Source organism: Zeus faber (genome assembly GCF_960531495.2).
Source record: "Zeus faber genome assembly, chromosome: 1".
Taxonomy (NCBI): Eukaryota; Metazoa; Chordata; class Actinopteri; order Zeiformes; family Zeidae; genus Zeus; species Zeus faber.
In genome coordinates, this window is record NC_137193.1 from 21000022 (window position 1) to 21018135 (window position 18114).

At 41.1% G+C, this 18114-nt stretch overlaps 1 protein-coding gene across 2 annotated transcripts; it reads right to left on the reverse strand.

The window, feature by feature from the left end:
- Nucleotides 1–1170: 1170 nt before the first annotated feature.
- Nucleotides 1171–16923, reverse strand: LOC307236339 (14-3-3 protein zeta-like). 2 transcript variants are annotated; one of them, XM_080008721.1, is made up of 6 exons: nucleotides 16523–16923; nucleotides 13971–14273; nucleotides 5502–5625; nucleotides 2930–3093; nucleotides 2551–2646; nucleotides 1171–2440 (listed from the first exon to the last, which is right to left on the reverse strand). In XM_080008721.1, the coding sequence occupies exons 2-6, from the start codon at nucleotides 14262–14264 to the stop codon at nucleotides 2378–2380; spliced, it is 741 nt and encodes a 246-aa protein (XP_079864847.1). In that variant the 5' UTR covers nucleotides 14265–14273; nucleotides 16523–16923; the 3' UTR covers nucleotides 1171–2377. The 2 variants fall into 2 exon arrangements, with proteins under 2 accessions (XP_079864847.1, XP_079864846.1); XM_080008720.1 differs by having other exon boundaries at nucleotides 13971–14278; nucleotides 16523–16921.
- Nucleotides 16924–18114: the final 1191 nt, after the last annotated feature.

The window sequence follows — 18114 nt, forward strand, 5'->3', positions numbered from 1 at the left end:
TCTAAACTTTTGAACGCACATGTGCAACTGTTCAACGTTTCGGTACTTTTTGCACAACTTGCCGTTCTCTCACAAGGAGCTGAACGGCAAAATTCACAACAGGTGTTTGATCCATGAATCGACCAATACATTTCCTGGTTCAATTAGAGTTGGTATTTAAACAGTCCTCTTCATCATGCTGTTCACATTTTGACATGAGACCAAGACGACACCTAACAACTGATCAACAGTACCTCACCATTGCGAGGCTTCAAACAGGATGTTCTCAGAGGGAAGTGGCCACTGAGCTTAGAGGACGAGGGACCAGTGGCCTCAGTGCTGTTCTCTGATGAAAGTCGATTCACGTTGAGCAGAAATGACGGCCGCCAATGATGTTGGAGACGTCAAGGAGAGCCCTATGCATCAGCCACTGTTGTCACCAGACGAGCCTTTGGTGGTGGAGGTGGTGGTGTTACAGTGTGGGCAGGTGTGTCTAGTCAATACAGAACTGCCCTACACTTTTTTACTGAATGGTACAGTGACAAGCCCATACTACCTGAATAACATCATTAATCCAGTCATTGTGACCCTGCATGAACAACACAGGCCTAAGTTCATCTTCATGGACGACAATGCTCCAGCTCATGGAGGTGGCATCATTAGGGAACGGCTGCTGGAGACTGGGGCACCTCAAATGAAGTGGCCTGCACTTTCTCCAGACCTGGATCCCACAGAAAACCTATGGGACCATAGGTACCATGGCACCCCACCCTTCAAGAAGAGTGGGGGGCCAGGCCTCAGCAGACAAAAAGTCAACTTGTGAACAGCATGAGACGTCGCTGTCAAGCTGTAATTGATGCTCAAGGGCACATGACAAGTTATTGAGACATTGACATTTTTTGTTGTGGTAAACCCACCACTGTTGTTGGCTTTTGTTTCAATAAATTGTTTGAGATGAGGAAATCACCATTGCACGCTTCTACTTAAATGCCCTACTTTCATGATATAATATCACAATATCACATACAGTATATGTTGTTGATGTTCTAATTACAGTAGCTTTCCAGTGTAGTGTGGCGTCTGATATACTTCAGACTGAAAGCTACAGTTCACACACCAGTCTCGTTATTCCATTACCGTATAATACTGATCAATTACATACAACATACAAGGCAGACACATTAGTTTATTTTAAGCATGTTTAATTCCACTTACATGAAAGCACGTAACCAAAATAACAGATAATTAAGTCTTCAATTGTAGATGATTTGTATTGGACCAAAGTTCTTCCAACATCATTTTACATTTTAAAGAATTGGTACTACTTTGTAAATCCTAAATGTTTTGCAGTGCAGCTTACTACAAAGTGCCACTTCCTTTCAATTGTCTACCTTTTTCTTCTTTTTTTTTTTTTTTTAGCTTATTTGCCTTTACATTGTGTATTGGAAAGGTGAATATAGCGATATAATCAAATGGGGTAAGCTATTAAGCATAAACTGCTAATCCCAAAGCGCCCTTTGCCCCTCCCCCACACCCCCCCACTACTGAGAACCACATACACATTCCATACAAATACATATACATTCCAAGTATCTAAACAGGAGACAGAGGGGACACAATATTAAAACTTAAACTATAAACATCTTAACACAAAATAGAAAGTAACCAATCCAATGCATATGCCAAAATAATATTTGCACAGCTAAACAGATAAAATATTAAAGTTACAGTATCAACCCATAGTATTAAGTTAGATCAATTTGTTCAGAAGTTGCCTGTACCCTGTTGTGGTCCAGAAAATTGTATTTTGCAAAGGTCTCAAAAAGGTTAATGTCACTTAAAATGGAATGTAGTGGTTGAGAACTGTCAACTGTAGTTTGACTATTATTTTGGCAAATGGCCATAAATGACCCTGTGAGCCTCCATTTAGAAAAACAGGAAAACCCCTGAATAGCTTTCAATAAACAGAAGAAATATGCAACAGTGATGAGGTTTGAACCTATTCACCAAATTTTAGCCTGAATATGAGATGTCCAAGGATGCAGGTCAAACACCGCATTTTCTTTTCAGATAATGTGTAATACGCAAAAGAAATGGAGCAAAAATAAATCATCCCCTATGGCCCAAACACACACATATACAGAGTTAAAATGTACCTGCACATACACACTGTGAGTGAAGTGCAATAATACACACATAGCTGTGCATGTATAAGCGCACACACACACACACACACACACACACACACACACACACACACACACACACACACACACACACACACACACACACACACACACACACACACACACACACACACACACACACACACACACAACTTAGGCTGGTGAGAGGTAAAAAAATGTTTGTTTTTTTTCTTTTTAAAGACATTTGGAACTTAGTTATTCTCTGTTCCCTCCTCGGTCTCCTCTCCTTCTCCCTGGGCATCTGACGTCCACAACTGCAACAAAACATGGAAAATTGGTCAGATCAATAGCAAACAGCCATGAAATGATAAAGGACAAACGTCAGGTGGACACATGTACAGATGGGACTGAGAGAGGCACGTACAGTCAGATTGTCACGGAGCAGCTGCATGATTAAGGTGCTGTCTTTGTACGAGTCGCTGTTGAGAGAATCCAGCATGGATATGGCTTCATCAAATGCCTGGAAAAAGTGAGAGAGAGAGAGAGAGAGAGAGAGAAGCTGTCAATACAATCCACGGAACAGAGTGGCCCGTGGAGGGATCACTCATACATGTAACGTAACGCTTCCGATGCAACGAACATTATATGGCGCAGTGCAGCTTTTTATGTGTGCATCTAGTCATTACAAAAAAACCATGAAAACACAGAGAGAGACTCAAGAAGAATTGGAAAAGGATTAAAACAAAAACAAGAAAACAATGACAAGCTACATTAACAAAAAGGAAATAGCGTATAGCTCTTACTGTCTTGGCGAGTTTGCAGGCCTGCTCGGGTGAATTAAGGATCTCGTAGTAGAAGACGGAGAAGTTGAGTGCCAGGCCGAGGCGTATGGGATGAGTAGGCTGCATGTCCTCGGAGCTGATGTCAGACGCTGCCTGATAGGCCTCCTGGGAGTTACCGATAATGGCTTCACACAGACACAAAAGGCAAAGATTTAGAACAAGGGAGAACAAAACGACCATTAGTCTGTTCACAGTACCCTGAATAAATGCCGTGCATCTTCCTTTCCTTTGCACACATCAGGGAGGATCACAGCATTTATACAATGACCAAAGGTTCAGCCAAGTTCATTTATGTTGGGCCATTCGCTGTTGGAATTACTACTTTTTTCCCCCAAGACATTATCTCCGCAATCTTCCTGTAAAAAACTGCAAAAGCTGTGGCTACTCCGTTGAGTTATTCAACTACCATATCTCAAAATATTAACAGCCCTTGGGCTTGGGTAGATTTACAATTAAATCGTCTATCGCCGATGGACTCCATCAATCGCGATTGATGGAGTCAATCGCGATTGACATTGATGAGACTTTTGTTTGTTTGCACTCAAACGCCAAGTAACCACTGGTGATCGGGTCTCCCCTCTACAGTCCCGTACAGAGACTTTCAGGGCCAGGTGCTCAATTTTTTTCTTTAAATGAAGGTGCACATGGACGTCCAGATCCGGTTCTAGGCATTTTGCCGCTCTGGGAGAACGGAGCTGCTGTGCGCACATCGCAGGTGTGCCGAGGTTCATCAGGTGTTCCTCATAAATATATCTTGCCCAGACAATCCGCTACCTCTATACCCATTAACGCTTAAAAAAATGTATATTGTTGTGATTACAATATAGCAATATATAATATAATCATGGAGAAAGATTTAGATTTATTTTGTTTTCTTGGTTCCTTACTTGTATGCAAAACTAACCCCACTATCTCGCACATTTCCCCATTGCTTTCGGTTAGACTGGGACTTAATTTAGTCAAAACTGGATGTTTTTGTGTAAATACTTTACTTGTAAATAAAAAATACAGCACTTCTGGAATGGGGAGACCCCATTTGCCACATTACATTACGTTCTGCGCGTGCAAACCCCGCTGCGCGCACATGCGCCCCCCCTATAAGATCGTATATCGCCCATCGCTACTCCCTCAAGCAACCAGCAGCAGCCTGCACCCTGGTGCTGTTGTTGCCATGTCAACCTTGCAGCAGCCCCGGCCCAGGGCGAGACTGACAGTTGTAGGTCAAGGACTTGAAGTGTGTCAATGCTACGGCAGCGTTTTGGCCTTTCCATCCCACGGAGAATTTGAAGGGCAATGTCTTTAGAATACACTCCTTACCTGGCTTATCTGACCGCCTGTTACCATGGACACAGCTACATAAGGATTTGAAGTTTGCGCACCTGGCTGCTGTTCAGGTGAAGAATGGTAACTAGTAAATGCGCTTTTTACTACAGACTGGAAGAAGGGGATTGCACTACATCTGGGTTTGAGTGGACTAGTGCGGTGTTCCACAAAATGGGCGTATTGGTATTTGTGAAAGGGGTCAGCATCATGGCAAATGCCAATAATTTGTCAAACAAACAACTGTGATTTAAATTGTGATTAAATTGTCATTTAAAATGTTGTATTGTATTTAATTGTATGCCACCAATGGACATTGAAACAATTATTGTCTTTTAGGCAAAAATAATAATAATAATAATAATAATAAAAATATGGAAAAAATAATCAAAATAAACAAGCCTACTGGTGAAATATAGAATAGAAATCACTGAAAATGATGGATACTACTAATCAAAATAGACAATGTATTATGGCCGCAGCATGGTAGATCCTTGTCAGACAGCAAATCCTGCCGCGTGCTGACTGTAGATTCCAGGAAAGCAACACAGTTAAACATAGAAGATTTTCGGCATATATCGCTCGAAGTGCTTATGCGACAAATAAGTGATGGAAATGCGTTTGTCAAATGAATGTAATGATGATGTAGTGAATATTAATAGACAGAGCAGGTTTTTGGTCCGATTGAACTGAACATAACATTCTTAACCGGGTTTAAATTGAAGGACGGCCTGTAAATGATCTCTGGCCTATTAGAACTGTTGAACACACAGAAGCACCCTACTTTCTGATAAAAATAGAGACCCATTAGTTCACGCATTTAAAGCTCTAATAAGTTCATTAATCTTCACCCAAAGTTGGCACTTGCCGTGTATTCATTTCAGAGCCTACTGGCAGTTCTTTTGGTTAGCACAGTATGATTTCACCAAATTATATAATCTTTTAATATTAAACATATTCCTCCCACTTATGTTGGAAAATAATGAAAAAATAACAATTCGGTTTAGAAGGGGACTGAAATAAGTGGTTTGGACCTAGAGCACGGCCAAAGCAAGATACAAATACAATGTTCAAAAGTCTTCTGGGAGAATTCTCTTAATTTTCCTTGCCTACCCCAGTAAGGAAATTTGATCAAGAAATCAACCAATCTGCATCTCAGGTGCAAGTAAACCACCGTGATGAGACATGATGTGGACACTTCAGGTTTACTCACTGGTCTTTTCCTCTCCGGTGGCCACCTCAGCCAGGTAGCGGTAGTAGTCTCCCTTCATCTTCAGGTAGAACACTTTGCTATCAGCAGGCGTGGCTTTGGGGATAAGGTGGTTGTCAAGCAGTCCCTGTGAGTAGAATGTGCAAAGTACTTGATTAACAACACTTAATCAAAGTCATTGTGCACTTTGTTACTGAATAACTATTGATTCCTACAAACAAGTATTCAATGTCAAAATGTATCCGGATGAAAGGGTCTAGCTGAAGAGCTGATCTGCCATGGAAGGTGCACAGAAAATCTAAATAAATTGACCATACTACTCCATTATTCACATTGTATAGGACTCTCCCAGAGAACAAGGGCTACTATGCACAATTATCCTTTATAGACTAAACAATGACTGGTCCTGGTACACCCCGACACAAGGCCGACTGAGCTGCTAGGAGAAGACACACAACCTCAGCCAGGCTTAAGTTAAAGAAATCATTCATTAGGAGGTATGCCCATGGAAAGCCTGTAAATTGAAAAAATTGGTTTTCAGAGTTATAGAATGTTAGGCTTTTTGTCATTACGTTGCTACTGCAAAAGATCTGGATCTGGCTCAATTGCCCTATGTGAGCAAAGGAACCAAAACACAGACTTTGTCTAAAGTGTAATAACGTTAATTCAATATGCACCGTTCCAATTGAAAAAGCACCATCTTATCTCATAACATTTAGATTTTGTGAAATCATAAAGTTTTTGATTCCATTCCACATATCATGAGTCACTCTACTTTTGTCCCCAAATAAAATAAAAAATGCTAACCATTTGTCTCGCTATTGGCCACTGTCCAAAATGTATTATTAGGTGTGGCATGCTTAATTCAGGACACCCTTTGCAGTTGTTTCTGCTTATCCATGACAATTATCATTATCAATAATAACAGTCCATGTTTCAAATTGTCAAGTTACCAATTATGAACAAAAATGGGGAGTCGTCTGTTGGAATAAGTATTTCTCTCCAAAAAAGAAGTGTTGGAGCCAGTTTGTATTTTTAGTAGTATAATATAGCAACCATGCACACGACGGCCTGTTAGGGAAAAGGGCCCTAGCTCCCCAGTGTAAAACCTGGGTCCACACTACAATTTTCCCCACTGTGGGATTAATAAAGGATTATCTTACTTTATCCAGGTGGCTGAGTCGCAAAGTGAATATTTAAGAGCTTTTTTAAGCCCCTTTGACACATGCAGTTTTTCCCAGCAATGTTCCGCAACCATTTTCCCATGAGGTCATGTATGAATAGAAGTAGGGATCAATTTTCCGAGAAATCTGTTCCTGCAATTTAACCAGCTCAAGGGTTAGTACTGTGTGTGTTGTGAATGGAAGAGGTAACATTGCCGGAACAAGCATGTGAAGTAGGGATAGAGCCGAATCAGAATAAGTTATCGGCAAAGCACAAATAGTGGGTTTTTACGAATATTTGTCGTACAAATTGTTAGTTTTTGGGAAGAAAAAAAACCAAAACATTCGGAAAAATGGCGAGTCCGAACCGTGGCATGGCGAGACGAGAAGGTGTCATGACTTTTCACTGCATATATGTATGACCGTATGTACATGAATGTGACAAATATTCTCTCGAACTTGAAACACCTCCAGTGTCTATGGAAACAGGTCTTTATATTCTTATATTGACTGTCCCTTGCCCCATCTACTCCGGCATTATCATGGCATGTGTGAAAAGCAAGATGGGAGTTTTCCTGAATGTAGCTATTTATGTGAATAGTGAACTCTGAAACGCACTAGCATTGCAGAAAGGTTATCCCAGTAATTTACCGGGAACTATGTGAAAGGGGCTCTACTAGGGCTGTACCCAACTCAGAATTTTGTCAGTTGAATCGGATACGGCTGTTCAATGCGAATATTCCGCGGGGGGGCATGGGGTCACCAGCCATTGATAGAGCGACCAGAACCCGGCTCTCCGCAATCGGGGCGCACAGAGAGCCGTGTTTGCGTCCAGACGATTCACACATAAAAATATATTTGATTCCCCTTATTTATAATTCCTCAGTGAAATGTTATCCCTGTGCATTTTTGGAAGCTTCTTTTATCCTGTTATTGTAATACACACTGACGACAAATAAAAAATAAGCTAGACTAGTTGACAGACTGGTCTCCAACTGATGATTTGACTCGTCGACTTTCAGGGTGTAGCCCTCGGTCTTAAAAATGAATAGTGCCCTGCTTTTTTAGGGGTTTTCAAATTATTTCACAACATTGCCAATTCACACTCTCCACCTTAATCGTCTAGATGTTTTTGAGAGCCATACCAAGCTGACAAACTGAAGGACTCATTGAAGCATATGTAAAATGCTTTGATTCACATTCAGGGTCCATTTGGCATGTGCTGTGTAATGGTTGGCTACATTTGTGGTCCAAGATACCAAGGTATTATTACAGGTCGTCCTGCATTTCATCTCCTATAGGATGATGTTGCAGCTAGGATGGCAATTTTCTTCAATCTACCACCATTGCATTTTTTCTCCTCTGCCTTCACACCCACAAAAGGGCCAAAAGGACACATTTGAAACAAGCTAACAGAGGATTTGAGAGGGTCAACAATGTGATCTCCCAATGATTAACAAAGGTTGTTTTAGGGCAGCTGCTACAGCCATCAGAGTACGGTGTGAAAAACACTGGCGCAAACACTGAATTCTGTGGTGAACCAGTAGATATGGCTCTGATTGTACTGCATTGTATCGAATCCACTCAGGTCTTCAGAAACATAAAATGACATCAAAGTGAGGAAACAACGTGAGCTCCATGTCGCTCAGTTTCCGAGGCATTTAACAGGCCTGGCTTGTGTTAAATGCAATGGGGGGGAAAAAAACACCAAATAATATCAAACATAGGGCTTTGCGGCTTCCAGGTGAGAATGAACAAGGTATAGTATTATATAGTTATATACAGTTATATTTTAACTGTACATTTTACACTTGTGTATATAGATATGTTTATATATATATTTATATATAAATATGTTTCTTAATAATTATTATATGTTGTATGTAAATATGTTGTATGTAAATATGTTGTATGTAGATTTGGAGCTGTAACAAAAGTAATTTCCCCCTGGGATTATTAAAGTATTTCTGATTCTGATTCTGATAGCAGAGAGAAGACGTTACTAAGCAAAAATGATGAGGGTCCACAGTACTCTGCACACTCTTGTCTGTGAAAGCATTTTGAGATTCAAAACGTTTTATTATGAGTATTTACAAGTATTAAAGCCAGAGTTCTGAAAGTATTGGGCTGCTTTACTTAAGCACAGGGGATATGATTGATAATTTTCATAATAATTTTCAAAATAAAGATAATTTGCTCTTGATTGAGTGATTAAACATGCCACAGAATAAAGCCGCATTTCCACTGCAGGAACTTTCCCCAGGAACGAGGAAGACAAAGTCCCAGGAACCAAAAAGTCCCTGCTCGGGGTGCAGTACTTTTCAAAAGTTCCGGAACTTTAGGGGTTGGGCTCGCAGCGCTGAACATTTCTGATTGGTCGAGTGCTCGCAGCATTTTATTTCACCACAACATTTAAAAAAATCTGTGGCTGTAAAAACCGACTGTATGTACAGCTGGTTTTGTTCTAAAAATGTTCCATTTGTACAAAAAACATAAAATGAATTGTTTTCCATTTTTGATAATAAGAAAGAAAACGACAGAGTGTATATATATATATATATATATGTTTGGACTCACTAAATGATATGTGGTACAACCGGTGTAGTGTGTAAGATTTTGCCCCTCTTACACAATGGACCCTGGTTAGTTTCACTATGTGTAAACTCATGTTTTTCAGTATGTTTAAAACTTGATAATAAAGTCTTGATTGTGAGTGAAATTTTTTTGACATTATATACAAGGACAGAAGAATAAAATGGATGAAGAAAGACATCCAAAGTGATATCCCGGTATCACTTTGGCTGTCTTTCTTCATCCATTTTATTCTTGTTGTTGGTGTTTGTTTGCATTACCGCCAACTACTGGACTGAAGTGGAGCAGTTTGTTCTATAGTCGCACACAAAAATGACGTGAAAAATAAAACGTTGATTTTCATACATCAGCGGACTAATTTGCATAACCGTCACAGGTCTTTAGACTGCGGTGGAAACGCAGACAAGTTCCGGGTACATTGGGTGGAAACGCAGCTTAAGTGAACCACTTTAGCATGATTGCACTAAACAACTGATCATTATCAGGATCAATAGCCTCATTTTGTTTTTTAGCATCTTATCAACGTCCTCTATTCTTAAAGTTGACCTATTATGCTCCTCCTTACATAAGTTAAAATAGGTCTCTGAGGTTTACTCCGTAACTTTCACTCAGTCCACCAAAATGTTTCTGAACAAATTTGAGGCGAGAAATAAGCAATCCAGTTGCTGAATCTTCACTCATATTAGATCTCATTTAAAATGTAGTTCCAACTTTGCTTGCCGTTCTCCAATCTTGTGGGAGACACAGACAACGCATAAGGACTTTGTTTCATGAAAACGTCATAAAATAAATACATCTACAATAAAAACAAACAATTTTTATTGGTTTTGGTTGGTGAAACGCACAGCAGATCCGATGGAGCAGATGACCATATAAAGAAATACGTGACGAGCTGACGTCAGCTCGTGCAGTGTGGAAAAAAACGTTGAAAACCGAGCGTTCAGAACGGTCGGAAGCCTCAGCGTTTTGTGCACAGCAAAGCACAGCATTAGTTGACCTCATCATTTGACACTTCTAAGAACAATATATATATGACAGAATATAAGGAAAAGCATAATAGGTCCCCTTTAATATCACCGTTGCTTAGTTACATGTACATCTTCCGGTTCTGATTTTAAGTCATGTCAATTTTACTATAAAACAGTGTTGAGACTATGCAATCCTAACTATGTGGTGATGTTAACCAACCGCAAGTTAAATATTTCAACTTTTTGCTGTCCTCTGCGACGGAATGAGCCAGATGTTACATCGCAGATCAAGTCTGGTGTAGATCTGGAGAACGAGAGGCTAATAAAATTGCTAAACATTACTAAAATTCTTATATATAAACAGACAACATAATTTAGTTTAATATATTTTATTAAAATCGTCAACTTAGCAACCTATCGCCTGTTTGATTTTGCCGTCGTACCTCTCCCTCGCTTCATGGGTTTTTTTTTTTTCCCTACCCGCGTGCTAGGTTTCTTCCTTGGCGACAAGAAGCTTCCGTTTTCTACGCGTAGCCATGTTTGTTGTTTGCCGTTCATCCAGAGGCCTCCATCTACTTCTACTTGAGTTTCCGTTATAAAAAATTTGTGCCGGTGTCGTGGAAAATTTCAATTTCCTGGACAAATGGAGAGATTCCGGTCAAATATTATCTGTGTTTATTGAGCTTAAAAACAATTGATAAGCAGGCTATATAGAGAGTGACATAATCAAGGCATGTAGATGTATAATAGTTTTTTTTATTGAATATTCAAAATAAAATATGTCCCATCAGTTAAGTGAGGACTACCTGTATTACTACTTTAAATCAAATAATTTCCGCTTGTGAACAATAAGGATGTCCCATAGACAAACTGTATCTTACACAATGAATATTTACAGTCTGCTTTGGGTTGGAACTTAAATATCTCAACAAACACCAAACGATGAATGTATGTGTCCAAACGACACATCATCTTCCTGTTTCTCCTCAGAGTTCTAGACGCTGCCGCTGTGTCTCCGCTTCCTGTGTCTGTGTTTACAAGCGCAACCTGTCAACGAGGGAGGGGGCGGGGCTTAGTTCTTTATCTACATACGTGATTGGTCAGAGGTGAAGCTTTCGGACCCGCTTTAGATCGTCCAAACTGATCAGCTTACCGTTGCAGCTTGCCGAGTGCGGAAATGAACAGATCTGCAGATTTTTTTTTTATCGAAATGAGCCACCCAGCACTATTTAAATTTCTGCTTGGAGGGAATTCTTTTCACCGGACATTATGAGAGAGCTTTAAATATGTCGGACGTCAACAGATTTTCCCGGTCAAAAACCGGCAATTACCGGATAACGAAAACACTGACTTCTACTACTACTTCCTGCTCCACTAGTGTCGTATACATATGGATTCTGAATATTTGAAACGGTTTCAATACTTATTTTCCCTACTATCAATATACAGTACTGGTAATAGCTGCACTTCCTCACTCTCTTCTCTCCCACAGCGAGTCAAAGACACCGCTGCAGCGCCCACATAGCCCAGCCTCCTCTCACTCACTCGCTGTCTTCACTAGTCTCACTTGCTCTGGTTTGTTATGGTGTAAGCTCATTAAAGATAGCAAGTGCAGAGCCTCCGCAACTAGCTTTGAAAGAAAACAGCAGGAGTGCTGTTTGGAAATACTTTGCATTTGAAGCAAAACATAAACCTAACTCAGAAAATTGGAGTGGAGTTATTTAAAATAAGTGCACTGCAGAGACAGCACAGACAATAACATTAGTGTTCAATGATTGTTGATGTAAGTTCAGAAATGTTGTGTCTCGTTTGTTATTATTAAATTGATGTATTTTATCAGATGCAAAAAATGAAAATAAAAAAATGACAACATGATATCGGCATTATATATTGGCCACCCCGCTTTCTAAATATCGGCATCGGCTATTGAAAAACCCATATCGGTCAACAACTACTGCACTGGCCATTTTTTTCCTCTCGACTGCCCCCTGTCGTTCCGGCGAGTAGTACTACTTCCTGGCTGTAAAATTTTTCCTAGAAATGCCCTGCGCCCCACAAAGACGCCCATTGATATAATAACAAGACCACAAAATGTTCAGTTCTTATCGATAAGACAAAATCGGTATAGATTATATTCTTATTAGCAATTAATCGATAGTTGATTAATTGTTCACATCCCTAATTACTGTTTTTAGTGCTTACATAGACGTTTATCATGTTCTGTCTCACTACTTACCTAACCCAATCGAAAAACAAAACAATGCACCACGAAACATAATAATTGTAATAATAATATTGTTTGTTCATAATATTCATAAATAAAGCTGCAGGCAGCAATACACTGGGTCCAGTTTAGTCGTATTTGGAAAGCATTCGTTTTTGGGTTCTCTGAAACGCAGCACAAATTTTCCAAGTTTACATTGAACACCATATCAGCTCACCCGGTCTGCCGTCTCCTGGCTCGATTTAAACATGTGGGGTTTTTTTAGCACTAACCCCATCTTGATTTGTAAAGAAAACACTAGTTTCTCAATAAGTAACTTTGAGTCCAGTCACATTAAATGTTTGTGGTGGAATAAATATAAAAAAATATTTCATACAATTTCATAGATAAAAGTGAGAGTTTAAACAAGCCAAATTATCCGGCTCACTGAAAAGAGTCTTTTCTCCTCTGCCACACCCGTTCCCACTCAATACGGTCTTTTCTAATCTGACTTTTTTCCTAATTCTACTGATCATATCACAGCATTATGTTCCCTTTTACATTATTATCTTACCTTTGATATCACAATCAAAATTATATCCATAACATTAACTATTCTTGTGGAGCGTGTACCGGTGTGTATCGGCACTTCTCACAAGCTACCGGTCTGTGTGCTGCCCTCTCGAGTGGAGAAATCAAGTGGACATATTGTAAAATATCATATTTTATTGAACCACCCCCCCAAAGCTCTGCTTCAGTGATACAGTACACAGTTAATTTTCAGATAACGTTACGTTAGAGATCACATTCACAATACTGAACGATTCACGGCAGAATTGCGAACCTGATTGTGATTTTGAGGTTCGAAATTGAACCCTCATGTCGATCGATTCATGGAATCGTGGCACCCCTATGAATTAATTATTGCGCTTCAGAGTAAAACTAAAAAAAAATAACAGCGGCAGTAAAACTTTATTTCACTCTGATAGTTAAATTTTGCAATTGATCCGCGGTTCACATGCGAGCTGAACCGTGGGGGGCGATCCATACGGATCGCAGCTCAACTGCCATCCATTACACCACTTATAATAATAATAATAATAATAATAATAATAATAATAATAGTCCCCCATCCTGATGAAAAAGGCGGAGATGTATGCAGACGTCTACAGTGACAGTGATGTGGCTCTCGGGCCCGTTTTACCCGTGGAAGCGGTTCATAAAAGGTTCACAAATTGAACCAACTACGAACAAAGCAAATTAAAAAATGTTTTTCATTTTAGATGTATTTTTTGTACTTAACTTACTTATTGAACAAAACAAAAAAAAACACCATGCGTAATGGGGACACTCCGTCAGACCCCCCTGGTCAGCTACCACCACAAATACAATTAAATTCTGTGGGAAACACTTGAACTTTAATTGTTCCTTTAAAAAAAAAAGGTTCCAATGTCAACCGCGATCTCTTCTTTGTTTGCACTTAACGAGTATTGTCATCTGAGCAATTTAAAGCCCCTCTCCGCCCCTGTCCCGCCCATATCCTCACCAGTACGTCATTGCAGATCTCCTTTAGCTCCTTCTCGATCTTCTCCCTGTACTCTTTAGCCAAAGAGGCCTTCTCACTGCCCTCGGACTTCTGCTCCATGCTGGACACCACCCTCCAGGAAGATCTCCTGGCTCCCACCACATTCTTGTACGCCACGGAGAGCAGGTTGCGCTCCTCGTTGCTGAGCTCCGAGCCCTCCTCGGTCACAGCCTTCATGGCAGCGGCCATGTCATCATAGCGCTCTGCCTGCTCCGACAGCTTTGCCTTCTGCACCAGCTCCTCCTTGTCTGCCATGGTTCCTATCTGGGCTAAGGAACGCAGGATGGAGGACAGACATTAAAGAAGAAAAACAGATTGGGCAAACAGGTCAGGAGAGAGGAGGATTGAGGAAAAGGAAAAACGTGAAAGAGCAGAAGCTAGGGAATAGTGGATGGATAACTGTAGGAATGAAAGAAGAGGTGCGATGGTCATCTTAGATGGGCTTGTGGTTTGGGAAAGCTTGGCTTCTGAGTGGATATCACTGTGTATATATATATATATATATATATATATATATAAAAAATTTTTTAAAGCCCATGCAAATGGACCTGGAATCAAACCTGGGCTGCTGCGGTAAGGACTCAGCTTTAAATATGGTGTGCTCTAACCGGTGAGCCACCAGGGTGCCCCCATTTTAGCAATGCCTGGCAAAATGTTGCACAAAATAATTTCTAGAAAATATTGTTAAACTGGGGGAACCTATATCTGGGCTCACATCAGTAAGACTTGGGCATTACTACACATAGTTAATGAATTGTTATACCAATAATTGCAATTGAGAATTTAATTGTCTTTTTATTTTATATTGTTATACATATCTAACCATAACTATTACTAGGGTTAATTATTGAAATTTTACATTGGAACATTTGATAACATAAATGTGACAGTTCTAGCATTGGCTTAAATGTTTCCCTTAAATTTGGATTGACACATGATTATGGAATCTGGCGATTGTACAAAATTATTGCAATCTGCTCAAATAACTGTCAACAGGCGGTCATGACATAATCGTGACAGCTCTACATATAGTCAAGGCCGATACATTAGAAAATTGGCAAAGTCATAATAGCCAGTCCAATAAAATCAATATCGGGCTTGTTGTGCTAGTCAATGGAAAGGCCTGTAGGCTGAGTCACCCCTGCTGGCATCCAATACACTAAATCAGGGATATTCAACCACATTCTGTTGGGGGTCAGATTTTACACTTGTTACCAGCGTAGGGATCCTACAAATCAAGATTACTCTTTGTTGTTGTGGCTATACTGTGAAACAATGTAAAATAATATGCACAAACACCAACAAATGTATTAGAAGTGTATTTTTCAGCACTATTCTTTCATATTGTTTTATTCTGCTTAAATATAATACATGTGTTAGATATTTTGTGATATAATTTGTTGTTTTTAATACATTTTGCCCGCCGGTTATTTTTCTCACATTTACCCAATGATCAACAAGAGACATTTACAGTACACCAGGCTATTAAAAAAAGTACAGTAGTGACATAGTGATTGGAAATTGAAAAAAGCTAGTTGTGATTGGTTGAGACAGTAGCGGGTGGGAGAACAGAGAAAACTGCATTTATTTATTCTTTTGGAGAGTTGAGGCAATTTTTTTTTTTTGTGTTTTTATTTTTATAGCGAGCGTTTTCAAAAGGACCAGTCTATATTGACGTGCGGACCACATTCGGCTATTCAGTTAAATAGCGCTTCATCATGTTTTTTGTGAACAAACTAGTTAGTTGTCGTTATTGGCATTGCCCGCAACCCTTATTACACCAACTGAGCAGAAAACCGCCCACAATCACAAATTTACAACAAAAAAAAAAAAAAAATCGAGGCTCGGAAAGTTTGTGAATAAATGGGGATAAAACGCACTCTGCGCCACCTCCCTGCCTCGGCACCTGCCCGAGGAATGACGTCATCCAGGTGGTACCCACCTGCCCACATGTCGGAACCGAATAAAATACGATTAAGCGTCAACAATTATCGCCTTTAATTGCATTTGATTCATTCGAATTTGTGCGTGCGCACTTCACAACGTGGGGCACGAGAATACAGCGAGAGAAACGGTAGCAGTGACTCCCGTGTACCATGAATGGGGAGTGAACGCCCTTTCCCATTTCCTGGATGACAAACAGACAATGCTTTGGGGGTTTTTTTTTTTTTCCCAGCGACCACTCACTAAAATGACGTCTGCTTTGCCGTTACATCAGCTGTTCCCCCCTCAAAAGCACCCGAGGAGCAGGCTTCGAGAAACGACGCGCGGGGCGGGGGGGACTGGAAAGGAAAGCCGAGGTGCATTCTCCATTAGCATCCAGTGAGAGGCCCGAACAATGAGCTGCGGAGCATCACTCCAGTCCCGCACACCTAGCAACAGCGACCCGCTTGATCGGACCGATCTTACCCCGCCACCGATAGCACGGTTTACCTAATGTTTGGCTGTTAAGAGTTTAAAAAAAAAAAAAAAGAAGAATAATAAAAAATAAAAATGAAATCAAGGAAACCCACCTGCGTGTAGAGTCAAATCAGGGCTCGTTTCCTTCCCCTCGTCGGTCCGTCTCGCTGCAGCTCCGCTCCCGCTCGGCTCGCATCCACGGGGTTTCCCTCCAATCAAAGCGGCGGCAGCAGGGACCGACCGGGGCTGACGACGTCAGGCGTTGCCAGGGGCAACCGGTGACCGCCGTGGAGGGCGCGCGCTTTTTTTTTGTTTTTTTTTGTTTTGTTTTTTTTCCGCCTCCTTCGCGTTTCCTCAATTCGGTCACGCTGTCGCCACGCGTGGGGGCGGGGGTCGCGTTTCCCCCCCAACGCGTTTGTTTGTTTGCACAAAACGCCCTCGCGTCCGGTTCCGACTTTCAAAACGCGGTGCGGGTGCGCGACACCTTCTCGGGATTCGGTCGTCGACGGTTCCCCCCCGGAACCGTCCGGGGGGGGGGGAGTCGTTCGTCCCTCGACCAGCGTCACTTACTTCGGTCAATTCGGCTTGTTCTGGTGGGGAAGGGGGGAAGCGTCGATCGGTGGCGTTCGATACGAATTACGCCGAACTCCACACTCGAGTTAAGTCCCCGGCCTCGGTAATTACTTTCGGTTCGGTGAATCGAACGCTACTCACATGCCACTTAAATGCACATATCTGTATATACATAGGCACATTCCCTCTATCTATTCCATTTTATTTTTATTGTATTTTATTCTATATATTTTTTTTATCTTATTCTATAAGTGTTCAACTTACTGTATTACGTTTTAGGAGTCAGTTAGTCGGTCTATTAGAAAGGATTTTTTTTTTTTTTTTTACTTTCATTTTTTTCCCCAGGACATATTGTGTGCTATCACCGGGTGCGTCGCATTACGTTACACTGCATATATGTATGAAAGTATGTATATGTATGTGACGAATAAAAATCCTGAATCTCGAATCCCGAGTCGTTTGAAAGATCCGTTCGCCGCGAACGAGTCGTCCCCGCTGGACTTGAACCGCTGACAGGCGCTTGTGCCGCTTCGGGGAGGGGGGTGCGTGGGGGGGGGGGGGGGGTTGCCACCACAGTTTTTTGTGAATGGACGCGCGACACGGTTGTAAACTACAGGAAGGGAGGGGGAGGAGGAGGAGGAGGAGGAGGGGGAAGGAGGATGTGGATTGCGTAAACACGTTCGCAAAAAAAAGTTTTGAGACCGCTCCATGGAACATGGCCGGGGCGGTGACTCGTGCTTGAACACCGGGCGGGTTTGCGTTACGCGTAAACCCGGCGGAGCGTTGTTCTCCATGTGATCATGTGCGCTCCGATGGAACCACGCGTTGGATTTGACGGAGGGGACTTCCATGCGGACTTTACCAAGTGTACTACAACGCAATAGCTCGAGTAGAGTCAGTGCAGGAGTACTGAGTGCCACCACTCAAACCAAAGCTAAATAGAGTTAGTCTGGATATTTTTTAACGACAACATACCAGTGGTTACATTAATGCATTGTTACAGACAGAAAACAATTGTTTTCAAAAATATCCCTAAAATCTGAAATATATATTGATTGTCTTCTAAGACAAATCATCCGGACAAAGAGAGGGAGACTGAGCGGACCCATCTCCAAGTTGCACATGTGGTGGC

Coding starts and splice junctions, on each gene's coding strand:
- LOC307236339 (XM_080008721.1), bottom strand. CDS start 14,264: ATGGCAGACAAGGAGGAGCTGGTGCAGAAGGCAAAGCTGTCGGAGCAG. Junction 3,094..5,501: donor CACCGGAGAGGAAAAGACCA/GTGAGTAAACCT, acceptor GTCTGTGTGAAG/CCATTATCGGTAACTCCCAG. Junction 2,441..2,550: donor TGCTCCGTGACAATCTGACT/GTACGTGCCTCT, acceptor GTTTTGTTGCAG/TTGTGGACGTCAGATGCCCA.